At 40.3% G+C, this 22153-nt stretch overlaps 2 protein-coding genes across 2 annotated transcripts; one reads left to right on the top strand and one right to left on the bottom strand.

The window, feature by feature from the left end:
* Positions 1–2760: 2760 nt before the first annotated feature.
* Positions 2761–4092, bottom strand: LOC137257503 (forkhead activin signal transducer 3-like). The gene has a single exon (XM_067794832.1). The coding sequence runs from the start codon at positions 4090–4092 to the stop codon at positions 2761–2763; it is 1332 nt and encodes a 443-aa protein (XP_067650933.1).
* A 6798-nt stretch (positions 4093–10890) lies between these two features.
* On the top strand, positions 10891–14069 carry LOC137257502 (uncharacterized). Its single transcript, XM_067794831.1, has 2 exons — positions 10891–10942; positions 12229–14069. Exons 1-2 carry the CDS (start codon positions 10891–10893, stop codon positions 14067–14069), a joined length of 1893 nt encoding a protein of 630 aa, XP_067650932.1.
* Positions 14070–22153: the final 8084 nt, after the last annotated feature.

The following is a 22153-nucleotide window of genomic DNA, read 5'->3' as shown; positions in this document are numbered from 1 at the left end:
ATTTACAGATGGGAAACACCGATTAATCCCCACATTCTTACTACCAGTGCCTGTTCAGATATTTCTGATGAAGTTAATCAATTTATAACTATATTTGCAAAATTGTTTGTACAATGAATTATATAAATTGGTGAAATTATATAATATTTGATTTTCCAATTATCAATTTTCAACACATTGACATCAATGCACTGTGGTTTATGGCCAGTTTATCCTTGTAATATACACCATGCTGTATTTTCATACAATACAGAACTTTACAAATGAAATATAAATGTGCATCTTAACCCCTTATGTCGGCCCTATAGGTTAAATTTCCCAAAATCATAGCATGAAATAATGTAAATCGACATGAAATTCATTAAATGGACATTCTTGCTTTAGATAATATTAAGTGCATGGCTTTGGTGCCTTTCTCACAAACACACTCTATGTTTTCTATGTAGTGGACGTTAAGATGACACCTAGGTATTTTTACATATCTACATGATCTACTGTATCGCTGTTTAATCTGAATCCTCTAGAGTAAGACGTTTTCTTGCCTTTGAAAATAAAGGCTTTAGTCGTTTTTGGTGTTAATCTTCAGTTTCCAGTGTCGGTCCGTATTGATGTGCGCGTGTTTTTGAATATATTAAAGAAACATCTGTTTATTCTTTACTTTGATAACTTGTTCCAAAGTCATATCCCCCAAATATTGTCAAATGCTTTTTCAAAATGTAGAAGAGAGTTTCATTCGTGGGCTGTGGAGATTAAAGATATGGACCCCGTTTCACAAAGCTCTCGTAAGCCTAAGATCTCGTAACTCTTCTCGTAGCATTTGCACCTCTCACGTTACAATATGCCAGGTACAAATGCTACGAGAAAAGTTACGAGATCTTAGGCTTACAAGAGTTTTGTGAAACCGGCCCATGATCTGTAGTAGAGTACTGTTTCCCGAATCCTTGGGACATCGGATGAATCTAGATACATGTACGTTTTGAGGTGAATCATTTGCTGAAGCAGCCCACTATAGTGATGGATCTGTGTTTTTCTACCTTATCCGGTATTCCTATATTCTTGTACATAGGGCGTATTATTCCATATAACCACGGTTCCGGGAAAAGACTTGTGTTCAGGATTTTGCTAAAAGCAATAGAAGCAGTTCTATCATTGTATCGCTTGTGGTTTTAAAATATTAGTTGATGGTAGAAGACTCGTCCCCTCTCAATATTTGTTATGGGCGAAAATACGATCAGCCAATCACATCGCGTGTAATGATTGAGGTGCTTTGATACAACCAATCCCTAGTTCTTGCTTACGACATCATGCCCTTGTTTGGTCAATCTTATTACAGCTGAAATAAAGCAACATGTGCGATTTGTAAACCTTATTGGGGAATATAAGTTAGTAATAATTGCCTGGAGAACGCCTATGTAAGCAAGCAAGCAAGCACGCATCTATCTAGGGATTAGTAAGTAAGTAAGCAAGCAAGCAACGCACACACGCATCTGTCTGTCTGTCTGTCTGTCTGTCTGTCTGTCTGTCTGTCTGTCTGTCTGTCTGTCTGTCTGTCTGTCTGTCTGTCTATCTATCTATCTATCTATCTATCTATCAAACAGTGACACCTGTGGTGGCGAAAGGTTTTAGATTATCCTGACACATCGCTTGCACCAATGACACTGGCAAATTTTAAGGCAATTGGTCCCCTGGATACAAACAAGGGAATGCATATCATTCCGTATTACCCGCGAGAAAAGCATGTAACTTATAACATTGAGGGTTGATAAACCTGATGTGTATGTTAGGATAACCCATATATATGTATATGCTATTTAAAAACTAGGGATACATCATTATTAATTTTAGCTTGAGATATATCGGAGTCAATCGATGTTGATACACTGATAATAACGAACGGTGTGTGAGTGCATCACTATTTGCAATTCCTGTTTGTACAGTAATCGCACTTAAAATGATGTGTGACACGAATTTGTATGTGTACGATGTTAATTTTCAATAAAAAATCTCCTATGAGAAGAAACTAGTCCCCGACTGCGTGATGCAAGGTGATTGTCTAAATGATGGTCCGCAGAGTTTTGTCTACCTTCAACATCAAGAAGGACACCCCGAGCACGTGTATAGGGGTGCTGATAAAGAGAAATGATGGTCTTTGAAATGCTTGTATACGCTTATAAATACGTCCTATGCTATTCAGGCCCCCCATCTTTGTTCTAAGACTAGACCGGTGAAGGTCCCGGGGAAGAACAGGCCTTCAGCAACCCATGCTTGCCATAAAACCCGACTATGCCTGTCGTAAGAGGCGACTAACGGGATTGGGTGGTCAGCTTCGCTGACTTGGTTGACACATGTCATCGGTTCCCAATTGCGCTGACCGATGCTCATGTTGTTGATCACTGGATTGTCTGGTCCAGGCTCGATTATTTACAGACCGCCGCCATATAATTGGAATATTCCTGAGTTCGGCGTAAAACTAAACTAAGTCACTCACTCACTCACTCACTCACAGACTATATTTTAGACGTTACTAATGCCATTACGTCCACTGCAGGTGAGTAACAGAACCTGATTGACTTACAGAACCTGACTGTTGTGTTGAGACAAAGAAGACAAATAGAACATATAAAATTGTTATATAATATAGCTTTTATATTCAAAATATAACACAATAACTACAAGTAGTAAAGTTGTATGCACATCTGCAATCGATTGTACAAACACTGCCAGCACAATATATATTCAGTCTTTTATTACAGGTGAGAGTCAAGCAAATATATCCGGAAGACTTGTAATTGGCTCATCCTTGATGTTGTCGAACGACACAGTGGAAAAGTCAGTTGGAAGCGTGGCTTCGAGACTTACAGTGGAAATCTGACTTACTTCTGACACGAAGCTGATGGTGGAACAATCGGACGGAGGTGCTGGTGGGGCAAGGGTGGGGAGAACTCCGGGGTACTGAATGCCCTCACTCGTTTTCGGGGTCTTTGGAGACACGGCTTCGTACCTTATGGGAAAGCAGGTGGAATCCGATAGACTATTTGAACAAACTGTTGTCAGCTGGCTGGGGAAGCTGAACGATTCCGGCACAGTTGTCAAGTCGGCGAGGTAGTGCATGAACGGATCTGCGCTGTCAGGAGCTATGTCAGGAGATGAGCTGTCTGTGACCCGCAGGGAGTGGCGTTCAGCTGTTCCAGACGTTGGAAACAGCTCTTCGATCACAGTGGCGTAGCTGAACAGATCTTGCGGGGAAGCTGATTCGCTAGTTCTCTGGTCTTCAAATGGCGTCCCATATCGAGGTGAAGGACACAGATTCCGAAGATTTTCCGCCGCTGCTGTAACGTCTGACGACGTCGTAGTGTGGTAAAGGAGGGATGCAAATGGCGGGTATTTGCTCAGCGGGACTCCGTCTGGTGTTTGTTCTCTCAGGTATCGAGTGTACTGAGCTTCCGTATAGGATAGACTGGGCGACGGTGTGTGTAAGGCAATACCAGGGTCGCGCGTTGAGGTTTCGTCTGGTGAATGTACACAATCATTTTCAGCGGTCGTCTGCTTTTTGGAACGTATCCGGAACACTTTCTTCGGAGGAGTGCGGGGAGGGGGCAGGTGGATGTCGGGGATATTAAGCTGCTTTGTGAGGGTAGGTGCCCATAGTTCTTCCATTCCGTTAGGTACACGAGATCTCTTGAAAGCGTCACCTGGCACAAGCGATAGGTCAACGGTCCAAAAACAACCATTGGAGCTCTTCTTCTTGGTCTGCGCCCGACTGGACTTGTTGAAGCAGGGGTTGTGAGAGAGGTTGTGTCGGACCGAATCCTTCCATCCCTTGTATTGACCTTGGAAGAAGGGGAACATGTCCTCCAGGGCGTTCTGGATCTCAACCAGTGTCAGTCGCTTATCCGCTGTGGACTGGATTGCAACAACCATCATGCCGAGGTATGTGTATGGGGGCTTGCCGTGGCGCTGGTATTTCACCTGGCGACGTTTGAACGCAGGCACGGCGGAATCAGGGCACTTCGAGGACAGAACGTCGCCGTCCTCTTCATCCTCACGACATCGCTTCATTGACTGGCAGGGGCGATCACTGGTAATGTCCATACTGAGAAAATAACAAACAAATATCGTTAAGCGCTAGGCGTATGGTTTTGTCTATACTTTACGCATCAATATGTATTTATCCGTTCAAGAATATTGTTATAAACGCTTCCAATTTTCTATTTAAGGGAATGAAATGAACGCTAAGTCCTCTGGGCGCCTCTGCAATGACGTCGACATTTAACTCTGCCATTATTGTGTAAATTCAGAACACACAGAACCTAAAGTCGGTTAATTTCTTCTAACATGTTGAATGTTTCAACAGATTAACTGAATTTTTCTTCGGTTGTATGAATCATGTAAAAGGTATATATTTTTATAGAAAGGCAGTGTTTGTATCTACCTTCATGCATATTAGATACTGGAATCAAAGTGAATGACCGTGATTTTACGCAACTTTTAGCAATATTACAGCAATATCACCGTGAGGGACACCAGAAATGGGCATCATGGGGAATCGAACCCATCTGGGGAGTCTTGGATGTTACGAACGCACGTTCTAACCACTAGACTACCCCACCCGCCTCCAATGACAAAGTTGGACAAATATGAAATGATTTGTACTTACATTGTATGTTGTTCGTACTCCGATTCTAAGACGTTGACTCTATGACCTCCAGAAATACTATGACTGGCTCTAGCAGATTCATTGACTGATGATGGCACTAGTTCCACACTGACCGTTATAAGCCACGTAGGTGTGAAATTGTGAATGGGCGAGTCTATTATATCGTCAGAGGGAGTACAGTTGGGGGGTAAATTGTCTATTGGATTGTTTTCTATTTTGAATTGTGCGTTTCACATAGTTACAACAACAGGTTGTAAAGTTTTAAAAATCGTACACGTGTAACTACGAAATGTATATTTAATATGCAGTATGTTATCCTATATTTTCCTATCCGACCCCCTTTTTCGAAGATGGACTCACCGCCGGCACAGGCGCTGCAGACAGAGCTTGGGTAAGTCAATTGTCTTCAGTCTAGACAGTGGGCATTGGGTAGTACGCGGTCGATGAAAGCAATAGACAATATGCGATGATTTTGCAAATGATGGTCAAATCACTTTAATCAAACATTAAGCTCAGTCACGAATGAAATAGGAGATCAACTAAATGCTTGTGAACTTATGATTGTTTAAATATTTATTTGTGTGTGCGTGTCTAGATGTACATTTTACATACTTACATTCCGTGCTGACCACATGCATTTCTTAAAATATACGTCCTTGAACATTATGTTCTTCTTTTTTTTATTAATACAAAATTCTTTTGAAATATTCCACAGAAACCCCCAAAATATCTATAGGCATTCGCGCATTGCGTATGGGATCTGGTTCCACGGTCCGCGATTTTTTGGTAAAAGAAAATCTAAATCGAGGGCGTATTGATGAAAATTTAAAATGTTCATCAATATATTCAATATAGCTTGAATAATGTTAAAAAATATTTATGCTCCGAATCTGGGTTGGTAAACATACATTTTTATGCTTATATAAATACCGCCTCAGCATCGTAGTAATTCCAAAATCGTGACGGTTACAGAAACGAAAATAATAGACAACTCATGTGTTCATAGATAAATAAAGCGTGTTTTCATAAATAAATGAAGCAAAGACGCAGTTAACAATATGATAAGTGCTGCAATGGAGCAAGTGAAAGAGCTATCTTTTAGGATTTTACAGAAACTTGTCGAAGCATTTACAAATTGATTGCTCTATGATATAGAACAGATTTACATATATCCATTTAACGTAACATATCTGGACGTTAATAATATTTTTCACACATCGATGCAATAAACACAAATTACTCTTCTATGCCAAATATTATGATGTCAAATCATTGCTATACGGCCACTATCACGGATCTACTGAAGATAGTCTTGATTTATGAGAATCTGTCCAATCTTTCATCTGTCAGGCCATAGTAATAAACTGAAGTTGCAATTTCTGTGAAGTATGTTCCGACACAAATGGTTCTAATGTTATAAGCAGTCATATTAATAACTTAAAATTGTTAATTTTTCATTTTATTATTGTTTAAGAGAATGCTTTTCTCCTCACGACTGTTGTATCTATATGCTATTTGTATTTCGGAGCGGTATTCCGACAAGCAATATACTGCTTGTTTACCACTCCGATTCCTTTCGCTTGGAAATAAGTATGTTTAAACCATAAGCAGATAGAACATGTAATGTATACGTGCTTTCATTTTTGGTAAAGAAGAGAAGTGCGGTATGGTTTTCGCAGTATTTGGTGTGTTTGGTTTAATGTGTTTTTAATTTTTATTTTATTTTTTCATGAAAGCACTTGCTGGTTATGTGGAATCATACGCGTCCTTGAAAGTTAGTTTTGATAACAGAAATGTCTAAGGCTTTGAAGGTTGGGTATTAAGAGTTGCAGCTGCGTAGCTATACTTAACAAATACATTTTATAGTCTAAATCCGACCCCTTTTTCGAAGATGGACTTTCGTGTTTGAAAACAACATCAACAACAACTTCAGCGGTTTCAGACAAGTTCCTGCACACGTCGCCAATATGCACCCCGGGTAGGAGAGGCAGTCGTTTCGACTCGGGTGGGACAGTTGATTGCATGGGCTGACGTAACAGGGAGGCGCCAACGTTGCGGCAGGCGAGCACGAGCACCTGCAGCAGGGAAGGGGTAATACCCTAACGGTAAACACAACACAGGTTACTGGCGGTATACTCTCCGTCTTTGATCTGCGGGAAGTGCAGGAAGTAGGGTTGGGGTTGAGAAGCGAGAATGGGCAGTTAGAAACGCTGAATGATGCCTCCGCCGCCATGTTGTTGGAACGAACGAACGAACGGACGAACGCATACATTAAAATCTGTTCATTACTCCATCTAAAACCAATCGATTTGTAAATGCGAAGGCACTTTTCGCATGATTATGCCTGCAAAATCTGAAAAAGCTAGAACTGCATGTTCGTTTACTTTCCGTCATTGCAGCACTTATCCTCATGTTGTACTGTTAACTGTATCTTTGTTTTACTTACAACACATGCTTTATTTATCCATGAACATGTGTATTATTTTCGTTTACTTGTATCCGTCACGACCTTGAAATTGTTATGCTACTGAATGGGGTGGCATTTATATAAGCATGAAAATGCTTGTTTACCAACCCAGGTTTCAGAAAAAACCAAGCCAAGAATTATATATGCATCAGTGAATTATACACTTTGACAACACAGTATAATCACACATCGCAAACTACATATTTCCATTTAAAGCACCTATTGTGTTTCTGATTTAAGAGAAAAATCAAATGACATACTTATAGAAGTATGTAACACATGTAAACAACAAGCATATATATATATATATATATATATATATATATATATATATATATATATATATATATATATATATATACATACATATATACATATATATACATATATATATACATACACACACACACACACACACACACACACACACACATATATATATATATATATATATATATATATATATATATATATATATATATATATATATATATATATATATATATATATATATTATATTGCCGCGCAATATATATACATACTCCGGGATACAATGGAAGGAAGAGGAAACGTGTCATGCTGGATGTAGAACGTGCAGGATGTAAAATGTTGCAAAAACGAGAAATAACGTCAATCACTGTTAAACAGTATTTACCATTCAGACAAATTACTTTGGATCAAATCTGTGTTTGCTATTAATTTCCGAACAAAATTATTAATTTTAGGTCGAACTCTTTACTATTAAATGACGTACATTGTACGTTTCATTGTACATAGTACATGACAAGAAGTAATGAACACAGTCTTTATAGTTCTGGTCACAAGAGCAAGGTGATGTTGGAAATGTAAATCTTTCGTATTTGTTCTCATTAATTTATGCCACTGAATGTACCATATGTATTGGTTTAAACATATTTTTATTCATGAAAGTAAATAAGGATTGGTGAACAAGCTTTGCTGCTTATGTTAACAACGCTCCATGCAACATATCGTACAACTTGAAGGGGAAGATTTTACTTCATAAATGTTGACTACTGCATAAATATAACACTTTAAATACGTATAAATATATACAGATTTATGAAATATAATTATTCTCTAAGTAGTCATAGGTTAGAGAGTTACCGTTGTGTGCGTGTCTAATGATCCATTGTAAAAATCAGTCGTAAGAAAGTTGTTTGGTAGATTTGATTATTTTTTTCAATGTACCATATGTACTTGTATATGCAATGTTCGCGGTGTGTTTTGCGAGAGTGCGTGCATAAATGAAAATATAAATATATAGTTCAAATCTTTTGCGCGGCAACATTTCATTACAAATCTGAATCGTTTAAAAATATATTGTTTGTTTTATATGCTGCTGTTTTAGGTACTAAACAGATAGATCAGAATCTATCCGTCCAAAACACGCACGCAATATATATTTTGCTTGTTTGTATTTTGCGTGAAAAAAACCCAGGCCAACATTTGCTTATGGGAGCCTCGAAGCTTTTGGCAAATCCATTCATAACCACTTCATGAATTAATATGTTTGAACAATATTGCTAAACATTTTCACATGTGCAAACATTAATTCATACAACTGAATTCTACCGTAAGAAGTCAAGATACCACACAGAAACAGATTCAGATTTGCAGTGAATTGCTTTTTGGTGTAGATGTTTTTTTATGTGAGCGCACATAAGGAAAACTAATATTTGTAAGTATTCTATTAATATGTCCATTTCAAAGACGACTGGCAAAAACATTCTGAAATATGTCAGTATAGTAACCTGATGAAATTATAATTTTCGAGATACCACTGACTTCGAAATACTAAGTCTCTGTATTTTATTTGTGCAATTGTATATTATGCTTACTATTATCTGTGCGTACTTACCAGCCGTTTCAACACATTATCTGTAGAGCAAGTTTGCTTTAGTACTCATATAGATTTATTTGAAACAAAATGTTTGTTCACACCAACTAATAAATTAAGAAAGCGTTTATTGTTCAGAGATGATTTGTTATTAACATTCAAGCACAGCATATATTCGATACAAAATAAGATTCAAACATTTGCTTCTTTTATAAGTTTACTTTTAGAATGCTTTAAAAGATAAAATACATATCCGTTGGTCCATGAAAGTATGAGGTAATCATCAGTTTTGATAATCTTTTTTGTTTAATTTTGGGCGTTTTAACTGAGGTATCAGTGCAACGTCCTTTTTGTCAATTGGTGAGGTTTTGAAAGATGGAGTTGTTTTAAATGGGCCATAATGAGAAGCTTCCTGTGAGAGTTCGCCCAAAACACAACGTCGACAATTGTTGTATAAGCACAATGAGGGCCAGGTTCCGTCTCCAGTCACGTGATCTGCCCGTCTCACGTCAACCCGCCTCAATCCTTACCTTTTCTTGATTGGGTCATTCTATTTTCTAATTCTATGACGATTAGTCCATTTAAAGAAAAGATGGGGGTATAGGGATATAGAAATATGAATATATAACTTTATATCATTAAAAATGTGTATGTAAGCTAACATCCATTTAGGGTTATGTCCTACATGTTGTATTTGCTTTTAAGAAACGTTTTCCTTTACTTTATGGACTAACCTACAATCAAACACGCTACGATGTACCCCTATGATGATAATAGACGCGTCCAACCGTTGTATCACCTAGATATAATAAATACGGTTTTATTTTTTGCGACATTCAGCGCGTTTCATACGTTGCAAGAGACAGGACCACAGTATCTCGCAAAATTCAAGGTAGGTTAAATATAGCTAAATTTGATGATAGCGTTATTATTTGATTATTTCTGCATATCCAACCTATAATGTGTACTTTTCACAACTTCTGGGTATTTTGGTATACACCACTTATGTCTGACATTTGTAATGTTTGTATTTCTGAGACCCGTGAAGATCCTGGCTAGAATTGGCATTGGCTGCTGGAGGGATGTAGGCTGCTAACGGGAATCGCTGGTCCGACTCGCCGACTCGCTGAGCGTTGATCGATACTCATGTTGTTGATCACTGGATTGTCGGGCCCAGACTCGGTTATTTTCAGACCGCCACCATACAGCTGGAATATTGCTGAGTGCGGCGTAAAACTAAACTCACTCACTCACTTGTGTTTCTAAACTCTACTTTTCGATACTTTTAGTGCTACTTTTAGTGCTGTACATTTCATTGCATGCTTTTATTGCCCCGACAATCACTTAACCCAACCAGTATCCGACCTTCTGATTTTAGTTATATCTTACACTATTAATGTTATGTCTCTCTCAGACAATGCTTTCAATGGCATTTTCGTACAGCGTGTACTCCCCTGTGACCCGTTAATCGAGCATTCCACAGCACGATTAAACTGTTACACCATTACTCGCCGTCATGGTTGATACTCATGCTGTCGATCAGTAGACTCGATTTTCCAGACTGTCGCCATATCATAAGCTGGTATATTGTTAGCAGAAAAGTCGAAAATCGAGCATATTCTTTTCACGCTGTCATGTGCCCAGAAATATATGAATATTTACTTTTAGGGAGTTTTGATCAGCAGTGTGAATTATTGTAACATGTTATATTGGGGATTACACTTAGTAAAGCACAGATTCTTGCATTTTGCTGGATTGAATCTCATCCCGGATTCGAACCCAGACCCTCAGATTCAGGCTTGAAATTGTGCACAGAGTCTCTACTTTGTTCTGTTTGTGAAAGTAACGCGTGGATGAAGAAGACAATTTATTTAATGTCTGCAATTTCTGTTTACAGCTTTCGGAAAGATGGACAGAGAGAATTCAGCAGAACTTCTTGCGTCAGCTGACCGACACCCAGGTTAGTTTCGGAACGTACAGCTGTCACATAGTTCTGTGCGGATACTTCTTTATCTATAATGTACAACTCATGCAAAAAGTATATTCGCTAATGAGCAGTTTCATCTTGTGCGGATTCAGCGCTGTCCTTCTCAAATACCAACCATGTAAATACAGTAAGGGTATCTGCGGTCGATGAAAACTGTTACAGATATTACAAAGAAAGTAATTCGTCCGAAGGACAGACCATCATATTATCATAACATGTCACAGGGAGACACGGAAGCCTATTGGACAATGAACTGTTATTCCCACCAGGGATAATCTGCAGCGATAGGTCACTCGCTTGCTTTCTTTAACATTTGTAGTAATTAGCGTGTGCCTCGTCATGCTCCAACGAACACAGCGACTTGATTCGTTCCCAGCGCAGCAATAACTTTCTGTTAATAGAACTTCAGCCAGTTTATTGTATCTATCGGAATGAATGAATGAATGAATGGCAAGAATTATGTGTGAATGAATGAAATAAAGAAAAAGAATAAAAGAAAGATGTACATATGTGAATGAATGAATGAATGAATGATTCACCACTCCCGAAACATGTTAAAGAACGCAAAAGTATCGCCAAAAACAAGTGTTAACATCATCTGTCCTTTTAAAAAAATGTACTTTGAGACGTGTTTGTTTGCAATAATAATTAAGATATCTTATTGCATGTAGGGAATGGCATGGGCGTTAACAAAATGTTAACTGACACCGTCACATACTCCTTAAACAGTTTAAAACTATCACATTGCGTTGTAAACACCTTTCCAATTTTGTCAAATGATAAGATCAACAAGAAAGCTCTTTACTACAAATGTACAGTCCTAATACTGACACTAATAACAATTATCTGACTTCAACTGAAGGGACAAAATAGTTTCTTCTACATGTAGGTTTTCAGTTGTCACAACATACAGCGAATTTAACCAGCTTTTGACATTAAACCGGGCTTAATCTTAAATGTTATGCCGCCATATTGGCTACACTGGTTACGTAACGACCCACGACATACGTTCAGGAGCTTTTCGAGGAATTTCCTCTCCCTCTGTATATAGTCTCCCTGGTCGCACTAAAGACCCGGGTTCCCCACATGTGTCATGTGCATTTCTGCCGTTCCCTGTCTTGATAATGCTGGAATATTGATACAAACTCACTCACTAACGCCTACGTCATGATTAAGAACTCAAACATTATTACGAACATTATTCCAAATGTTGAACTGACAAAAATTATAAATACATGCACGTTCATTTTCATCCCTAGCAGTCCCGCCCAAGTTCTACCAACCACAACCACTCAAGCGTCCGTTGGAGGAAGCTGAGAATGCCCAGGAAGTGAAGCGATCCCGTGGGACAGTGCGACGTCATCTGAAATACAGACGTCATGGCAAGCCTCCTTATACCTATGTCGGCATGATAGCGGTGGCTATCCACACCTCCAGCTCCAAGAGACTAACCCTGGTCGGCATCCGCGAAAGCCTTGCCGCCATGTTTCCCTTCTTCCAAGGCGAATATCTGGGATGGCGTGACTCGGTCAGACACAATCTGTCCAGTAACAAGTGTTTCATCCGCATACAGACAGGCGTCAAGAAAAACGTTAAAGGTTGCTTTTGGAAAGTTGACCTTGCCCTTGTTCCTCCAACAGCATTTCTGAGGGCGTCTATCAAGGAACCCGTGCTTAGGGAACAGTGGGCCCCAACTTTGACTGAGCAGCTGGGTATCCCTGACGTCGACCTGGTTGCAGCGCAGACGAACATCAAGTCAGAGGAGCCTGAGAACAGTCAACAGGTGACGCCAGAGAAGGTTCACAAGGAACATCTGACTCAGAAAACTGCCTTCAGCATCGACAACATCTTGAGCAAAAACACCTTGCCAGATTTAATCTGTGAGCCACCAGACAAGAAGTTCGACCACCCTTACAGTTTCCTTGGCCACCAGACCAGCACCAGCTTCTTGCAGGGCAAGTTCCCCCAGCCAGCTTCCACCTATGCTGCCATGTTGTACCAGACTGTGAACTTCGGGCAGGGTTCAGGTGCGGAATCCTTTCTTCGTCCAGATCCCCAGTATTCCGAGGATCATCCGTTCTCCACAATGGCGTCTGATCTTCGCAAGTGTCCGGATCAGGCTGAAGGTCAAGCGTCTTCAAGATATCACGGAAATAGTCGTTACCCTGTCGCGGAACATGCAACACAGCCCGCCATGTATGTAGACCACAGACAGACATCTGAGCATGATTTGGATCAGTATCAGACCGATGCACTACATCATCAAACACCTTCAACAATGAATTACAAACAAGCACCCCTAGCTACGAGTTACACCCAACCTTCATCCATGAGTTATCTGCCACCTTCCTCCACGAGTTACCTCCCACCTCCATCGACAAACTACCGTCATCTGCCGTCCTACCATCCCTCTCCAGTAGACGGTCAAAACAAGCCATCTTCTTTCATGGGCTATTGTCTGCCTCCACCAGCAAGCAACCAACCGGCATATCCATCCTTGAACTTCAACGAGGGACCTTCTGTCAGTTACAATTCATATGGCACAAGCTACGACGCGAAACAACAGTCCCTGAGTTACAATACACCTTCAATAAGTGGTCATCAGACTTCATCCAGTTACTATGACGAATATCCATCCATGACTTACCACCATTGGAGCCACGAATATCCAGTCCTGCCATCCCCAGCAAAGAGCAACGACTCCTCATGTATGCCTCGACCTTTGTACATCCCACCTCCCAACAGTGACTCGAGAGACACCCCTCCGATGGGCCCACCCAAATCCTCCGCTCCCCCTCCCATTCCTTCCGTTAACTGGGCGACCTACCTCAGCAACACCAGCAGCAACAACACATCATCGCCTCTGTCCCTGAAGACGGCGTTCGATGATCTCTCGTTTTCTGACGCCAGCAGTGAAGTTTCTGTCCGCCCAAACATTCCTTTTTACGTCTTCGTCGACGACTCTCAGAGTTTGCCCGGCTCAGTCGTCCACGATTCTGTTACCAGCGAATTGGAGAATCCAGCGTTCAGTCCAAGCAACACCGACGTCATCAACAACTTTGAACAGCTTTTTCCTTTACGAAATCTACATTCCCAGTGAACTTTTGAGCTGATGTTCTTGTTTTGTGCTACATTATGTAACAGTGCTTTCCCCTGAGTTCTTGTGCCACTGTGTTATATACTGAGCTGTCTTGTTAGCGACTTGTACACGATGTATATGAGTATAAACATGCAATATCTTAGTAAAAGTATAATCATGAGATGTCTCGTTTTTTTCCTTGGAAAATGAATGGACAGAATGCCTGTGGTTCAATGGTGTTCTGGAAAACCAGGTCCATTTCACAAAAAGGTCATAGCGTTAAGGTCACTGTCAAACTCTAGCATAGACTAACGACAGTCGTATTGCAACGATCGCTTTGTGAACGGACCATGTGATCCATCCCAGTCTGTATGCTTTCGTCTCGCTGAAAAACAAGTCCCGATCAGTACAACCGAGAACAAGTTCACACACGCACACTCACACACACACACACACACACACACACACACACACACACACACACACACACACACACACACACACACACACACACACACACACACACACACACACAGAGTCTAGTGGATAAAGCGATCGCTCAAGAAACCCACATGACAAAGCTGGTATCAAACATGTGTCAGGTCGATCTCTAATTACACATACTCAACAGTTTTGACTACGATAGAAAGGTGGGAGAACACTGAACCTAAAGTGACACACATGTATAGATCCCCAGTGTGCAAACGATAATGATGACCCGCTCAAATATTTTCTGCTTGCAATTATTAATTATTATTAATTATTTATAATTATTAATTATTAATATTATTCACATTTGCGTGGTAACATCATCGTTGTGCTAAATCAATTCTTTGTCGCTTTCTAGTTTGCCTTATCGTTATCGCCATGATGAGAAGAGGACACATTTTTTGTGGATGAGCAGTGATTAGGAAGTCAAGTGACGTCACTCTGTGTTGTGTAATATTGAGCAGGTGTGATCAGAAAATATGAAAACTACATTTACTCGACCGTACAAATGGTGCTAATTTATGGTGTATAAGAAAGATAGCATTCGTGACTGACAGAGACGTCTTTAGACGTCTCTATAACCAACATGGGCAACATATCCTGGTAACATGGAATATAAACTGACGGTATACGTCCTTGCATGTAACAGTCAGACCATGATTCGAGGGAAGTGGACACATTCCGTTCGCTCGCCGCACCACAGACCCGGGTTCGATGCCCCACATGGGTAGGATGTGTGATGTCCATTTCTGTGGTTTCCCCGTCGTGATGTTGCTGGAATATTGTTAAAAGCAAGGTAAAATTAACGTCACTCAATTCCATACAACATCCTAGCTTTCTTTACCATCCGTTTGTAAACAACCAATAAACACCCGGTGTTAACGCAAAGATGAACGTTCTCAAAAGGGCTAAAAGTCACAAGTCATAGCTGAGTAGTCACGCCGTACTGTCAAAAGGGTTGAAGGCAGGGGAACTGTTCGATATATTGCCATTGTTACCGAAAAAAACTGCTCATTTTTTACCACATTGATAATCAGTCGTAGTATAGCGACTATAATCGACTAAGTAAAAGCTTGACTGGTTCCAGAAAATGCCAGAGTTTAACACTGAAACCGATGGTCATGGTGTCAGTCACTGGAACAACTTGCAGAACGTGGCGTTAAACAACAAATATACAAACCCTGTCTCAGAAAGCTATCGTTGCATTACGACGCTAGATATTGTGTTATTGAAACACACGAGACACAGTTTTGATAAACGATGACACTATCTTCTGTATGGTTACGGTTCTTATGGTTACGTTTGTATTTGAAGCGTGTATAAAATATCACACTCTTTGCCATTTACGAATCAAGTGTACGCCATCAATAGTATACGTCATACTAGAACGGAATATTATCTATTTTAATATAAATTAATATCACACTGCACAAGCAGTAAACAGAGAATATCACCTATGTGTCTGCTGATATGAAATACATCGACACGAGCTGATAAAGTTACAAATATCTTGCCGATGATATTTTTACCTTTATGAACGAGTGTTGATATAATTGATATCAGTAGACACGAGGGTGTGATTATATTAATCATTTAAAATCATTCTTCATTAGTTTTCGAAGACAAATGTACACCTCTCAACCCTCTATTACCAGTGCAGGTATGTCACAGAATTGTGACACCATCAAGCTCACGGCGTCATGCCATTGTCAGTCCATTGTACAAAATCTACCGGCAAAACAATATTTCTGAGGAGATATCATATGATCTCAAACAAAGCGATATCTCCCGTGGACCACAGGTTGGGATGATAATTACGACTGACAGGTACACATACCCAGTGTCCACATAACTGACAGGTCCATTATGCCAATCACAAGTGAAAGGTATATATGGATTGTTTTTCTGACAGTATTCTGATAAGCGCCAGAGAAACTCAACTTTCGATTGTTGATAGAAACACTTCTGAATCAACAGGGCGTCCCTGACTTTGCGTCACCGGTGTTCGACTCGATATTTAAATTTTATAACTTTTCTTAGTATTTTTAGGAGAGTTGAAGCTGAAGACTTGCAATTGTAGACTTTCTGTTAGGTGATTCTTCACAAACACCCCACCCCCCACTTCCAGCAATAGACTAGCTGACTATGAGATACAAGTCACTGAAACACTCAAGGCAGGAACTTGTGAAGATCAGGGTTAGCATCCATCTTGGGGTCGGGGGTTCAGGTTCGCTGACTTGGTTAACACGTCATCGTATCCCAATTGATAGATCGATGATCAAGCTGTTGATCAATGGATTGTCTGTCCCAGACTGGATTATTTACAGACGGCCGTCACAAAGCTGGAATGTTGCTGAGTGCGGCGTAAAGCATCAAACAACCAAGGGAGGGTTTCGTTTCGGATGAGATGATGATAAGTACATTCCGACTTTTGTATTGCGTTCGAGAGATGGATCTGACCTTCAAGCTGAGACATGTGGAGTATGTTGAATAACAATTTAATGACGAAGACTGAACTCTGGTGACCCTTCATTGTGCTTGCGTTGGGCACAGTGACATGAAACTGAAGTAAACCCATGTTTTGCGTTCATCAGTTACACCTACGGGAGAGTTATGTTTCCCTCAGATGCTACGACACGATTCTTAAGGAATAACAACGAATGCTTTAGGGTGTGCTCATGGCATACGCAATTTCTATACATGACCCATGGGAGGCGAGGCAACCGAGTGATGAAAGCGCGTTTGGTCGTCACGCCTGTCGCGTTCGATCCCCCACATGGGTACAATGTGTGAAGCCCATATCTGGTGTCCCCGCCGTGATATTTTTCGAACATTGCTAAAAGTAAAAGTAAACGAAACGCACTCACTGTACATGACACAAATGACGATTATTTTGAATGGAACGCGATACATAAACAATGGACAGTGGGTTTGCTGCCACATATGTGTAGTGTAATGATATAACTCAAAGCCTACTGTGAGGAAGGCATTACTCAAAGCCTACTGTAAGGAAGGCATTACTCAAAGCCTACTGTAAGGAAGGCAAAACTCAAAGCCTACTGTAAGGAAGGCAAAACTCAAAGCCTACTGTAAGGAAGGCAATACTCAAAGTCTACCGTAAGGAAGGCATTACTCAAAGCCTACTGTAAGGAAGGCATTACTCAAAGCCTACTGTAAGGAATGCATTACTCAAAGTCTACTGTAAGGAAGGCATTGAACAATAAGACCAGGGCTCCGACAGATGATATGCTCATTGGCCACATGGTCCATAAGTTCTGATAACTTTCGCTTTGGCCTTTTTCAGTGTAGAAATGGCTGTGGAAACGACAGGAGGCACTGGTTTATCTGCACAGATTGGAGAACGAAGATCACTTTCAACAGAGTCCTTATGATCCGTGTAAAAGGAAGAATCGATCTTCCAAAGGCGTATACAGCGCTTTGAAATATTTCCTCCATCCACCTGCAATGCTTTTAGGATCACGAGTGATAATTCCTTCTTGAAAACACATGTCACCACCCATGTCGGTTCCGTGACCTTTTCTCCCTGGGTGCACGGCTTCCCAGAATGCAGACTGATCCATTGCCTCATGTGCGTCAATCTCGTTCAAGACCTTGCATCTTTCATCTTCAATGTGCTTTCTTTGAGACCTTCTAATGCTCTTTTTATATCTTACTCAGTCCTATATGTGAGTTTTCCTGCCATGGTTTCCCGTCTCGAATCCAAAAGGTTCTAGCACAATGCATTGCTTTTTGGAGATGTTTCAGCTCTGTAGACTAATATGGCTGTAGTACATTTCCTCTTAGAAATATGTTTGTCTGATGCATTAATGATACATTTAGTCAGTGTGGCGCAATACTTGTTCATGTCCTCTTCTGAGTGCTGTGTGGTTTGGCAATGACCACTTAAAGTCAGTTATTGTGTCAGGTATGTTGAGTAGCCAGAACTAAGTTTCTTCTATTCTTAACTTCTTCCATCTTCCAGTAGATGATGTCTTGGAAATCTGGGAGCTGAGTTGAAAGTTCCTGACCTACTAAAGGACAAGCAACAACGGCCTGTGTTTGCTGACACTGAGCTGGTGATCCTCTAGTGTTTCATATAAAGATGCCAATTTGATCAATATGCGATATAGCTGGAATATTGCTGAGTGCAGCGTAAAACTAAACTCACTCACTTTACCTGAAACAGTTTAATACATACTTCCTACAGCTTACAAGATGTATTAATATATAATGTTCAACGATTTAACATGGTAAATGCCTTTCGAGGAACAAGATATCCTCCGTATAAGAGCGGAATTTGTTGTTGGCATTAATGAGACAAATTTATCTTGGGATTAATTGTTATTATGAATTTGGTGGTATAAACAATTCTCTACAAGCCTTATAATGAGGACATAACAAAAGGAAATGGAATTCATCATCCACAGATCCTAAATTACAGATCGCTGGAGAGAGAGAGAGAGAGAGAGAGAGAGAGAGAGAGAGAGAGAGAGAGAGAGAATTCATCATCCACAGATCCTTAATTACATTTTGAACATGAGAGTCGGTTATGGTCTTTCAAACGTTTAAAACGTAGTAACTGAACATTTAATATATGAGACACACAAAGAAATTTACAGTGTACTCATACGGTATCCTTTAACTGAAACAGCTCTAATACATACTTCTCGACTCCCAAAAGGGTTTTAATCTTGGAATACCAATTTTGATACTCAACATCTTTGCATCTCCGTATACACATACATGTATAAAGAAAAATCTTAACATTACCACCTTCCTGGCTATTCCAAACATAAGCAAATCCAGTTTCAATGAGCAACTTACGAATATGTGAAACCCACCAATGTTTACCTTGTTCAACTGTTTCAACATTTCGTAACAGGCCTTACGATATCTCCACTTGTCCGCATGAATTAATTTACACCAAAAGCTAAAAAAAATGACTGTGGCAGTATGCATGCACGTAACTTCTATCTGTATCTCCAGGCAGGCATCTCTTGAAACAGTCACTTAGAGTGAGTGAGTGAGTTTAGTTTTAGAGTGAGTGAGTGAGTTTAGTTTTACGCCTTTTTAAGCATTATTCCAGCAATGCCACGTCACTGGACACCGGAAATGGGCTTCACATTATGTACCAATGTACCCATCGAACCCTGGTCATCGGCGTGACGGGCAAAGGCTTTAACGATCAGCGTCGTGTCAGAAGTGAGTCAGATGTCCACTGTAAGTCTCGAAGCCACGCTTCCAACTGACTTTTCCACTGTGTCGTTCGACAAATTCAAGGATGAGCCAATTACTAGTCTTCCGGATATATTTGCTTGACTCTCACCTGTAATAAAAGACTGAATATATATTGTGCTCGAAGTGTTTGTACAATCGATTGCAGATGTGCATACAACTTTACTACTTGTAGTTATTGTGTTATATTTTGAATATAAAAGATATATTATATAACAATTTTCTCAACAAAACAATCAGGTTCTGTTACTCACCTGCAGTGGACGTATTGGCAATAGCAACGCCTAAAATATAGTCTCATAGTGAGTGAGTTTAGTTTTACGCCGCACTCAGCAATATTCCAGCTATATGGCGGCGGTATGTAAATAACCGAGTTTGGACCAGACAATCCAGTGATCAACAACATGAGCATCGATCAGCGCAATTGGGAACCGATGCCATGTGTCAACCAAGTCAGCGAGCCTGACCACCCAATCCATATGGCTGGAATATTGCTAAGCCCGGCGTTTGACACCAAACAAACATGGCTTTAATAATATAAAGCAACCAATCGGACGAAGGAATAATTCGTCTTGTACTGGCCTATTCAGTGGGGGTGTTGACATTCGTGAGTTTGCATATTGAAATGGGGGTTAATAACGCTACACGATGCCCAGCCAGCAATAATAGCTATGGTATGTGTAATATGACTTGTCCTTAGGGCTTTTATGGGATAGTAATCTGACACACTGAGAACTCTTCATGGACGTTGACAGTTGATCTTTGATATACCGAGTGAGAGTGATTTTACGCCGCCTTTACTTTAACAATGCCAGCAAAATCACTGCGGGGATACCTATCTATCTCTCGCTGGAGAGAGAGAGAGAGAGAGAGAGAGAGAGAGAGAGAGAGAGAGAGAGAGAGAGAGAGAGAGAGAGAGAGAGAGAGAGAGAGAGAGAGAGAGAGAGAGAGAGAGAGAGAGAGAGAGAGAGAGAGAGAGAGAGAGAGAGAGAGAGAGAGAGAGAGAAAATTCATCATCCACAGATCCTTAATTACATTTTGAACATGAGAGTCGGTTATGGTCTTTCAAACGTTTAAAACGTAGTAACTGAACATTTAATATATGAGACACACAAAGAAATTTACAGTGTACTAAACGCTGTTTACTTAGAATAACACACCACATGATGACAAAGTTAGCATACACTCCGAAACGCCGTGTTATTCACAATAACGAATTTGACATCCATAAATCTTGCTTTACGTATTCATTCCATTTTCTTTCTACCTTTGAATATCCGCTTCACAAAGAATCTTCAACCCATGCTTGCCCTACGTGGCTACTGTCGATTGTCGTAACAGGCGTCTAACGACATCGGGTTGTCAGGCTCGCTGACTTGGTTGACACATGTCATCGCTTCCCAGTTGTGTAGATCGATGATCTTGCTGTTGATCCCTACATTGTTTGATACAGACCGCCCTCATATAGCTGGTATATTGCGGAGTGCGGCGTTGAACAACCAAACCTCACACAACTCAGCTCCAGCAACTCACCCAATGCTCTATAAGTCACATGCAACATGAAATACAACGTTGCACATTCTGATAACTTTCGATATGCACTTAAAAAACCAAAAAACTTGAAACAGTAAGCATGCCCGAGGTATGTGGTCGTGAGCAGTAGTCTAATCTTGGTTGTGTACACAAACAAGTAAATAATCTACTTGTTACATGATACAAAACAAAACCAGGCAAACGAAAAAAAGAGACACACCCTCCAAAACAAACCATCAAAAAACCTGTGATGACTGTGTTTTAATTATGTTCGATTTTTTGGTTGCATGTGACCTTTAAGTCGAATTGTGGGTCCAACCTATTGTTGTGTCGAAGAAACAATTTGGTCTCTCTGCATATTCCATACTTAACCATCATTTTGACGCGGCATCGAGACACGCAAATCCCGAAAGTATTTAGTTAGGTCCCTCGGGCTTCGATGTTTGACTCAAATGATATTCGACTTTGATACGCGAGAGTCCCTTTAAGTCCTAAACAAACCCCACCTCCCTTTCCACACCGAGTTTTGTCCGTTAACAATGCTAGGTTTCCGTGTCTTCTGAATGGCTTGTGTCGAGGGTGTAGCGCCAATCAGTGAGATCGTTAGACACTCGTAAGGCCGGCGCAAGACGCTCGTTCACCTGTATTCCATGGGATGTTTTCACCTGATGAGTTACCTGTCCGGATTACCTGTCAGTACATATCCAGGTAAGTGTCTTCTGCAAACAGTTGTTTGTTGATGATGATTATATATTTTAATATTTGATTAAAACATCTCTAAGAAAGCAGAATTGAAGTTCTACTAGCCAAGAGTAAACCAACATGTACTTATTAGAAACATGTAAAAT

The sequence above is a fragment of the Haliotis asinina genome, chromosome 12 (assembly GCF_037392515.1).
Source record: "Haliotis asinina isolate JCU_RB_2024 chromosome 12, JCU_Hal_asi_v2, whole genome shotgun sequence".
NCBI classification, from domain to species: domain Eukaryota; kingdom Metazoa; phylum Mollusca; class Gastropoda; order Lepetellida; family Haliotidae; genus Haliotis; species Haliotis asinina.
Note: the sequence above shows the minus strand (reverse complement) of the source record. Positions and strands in the feature narration are given on the sequence as shown.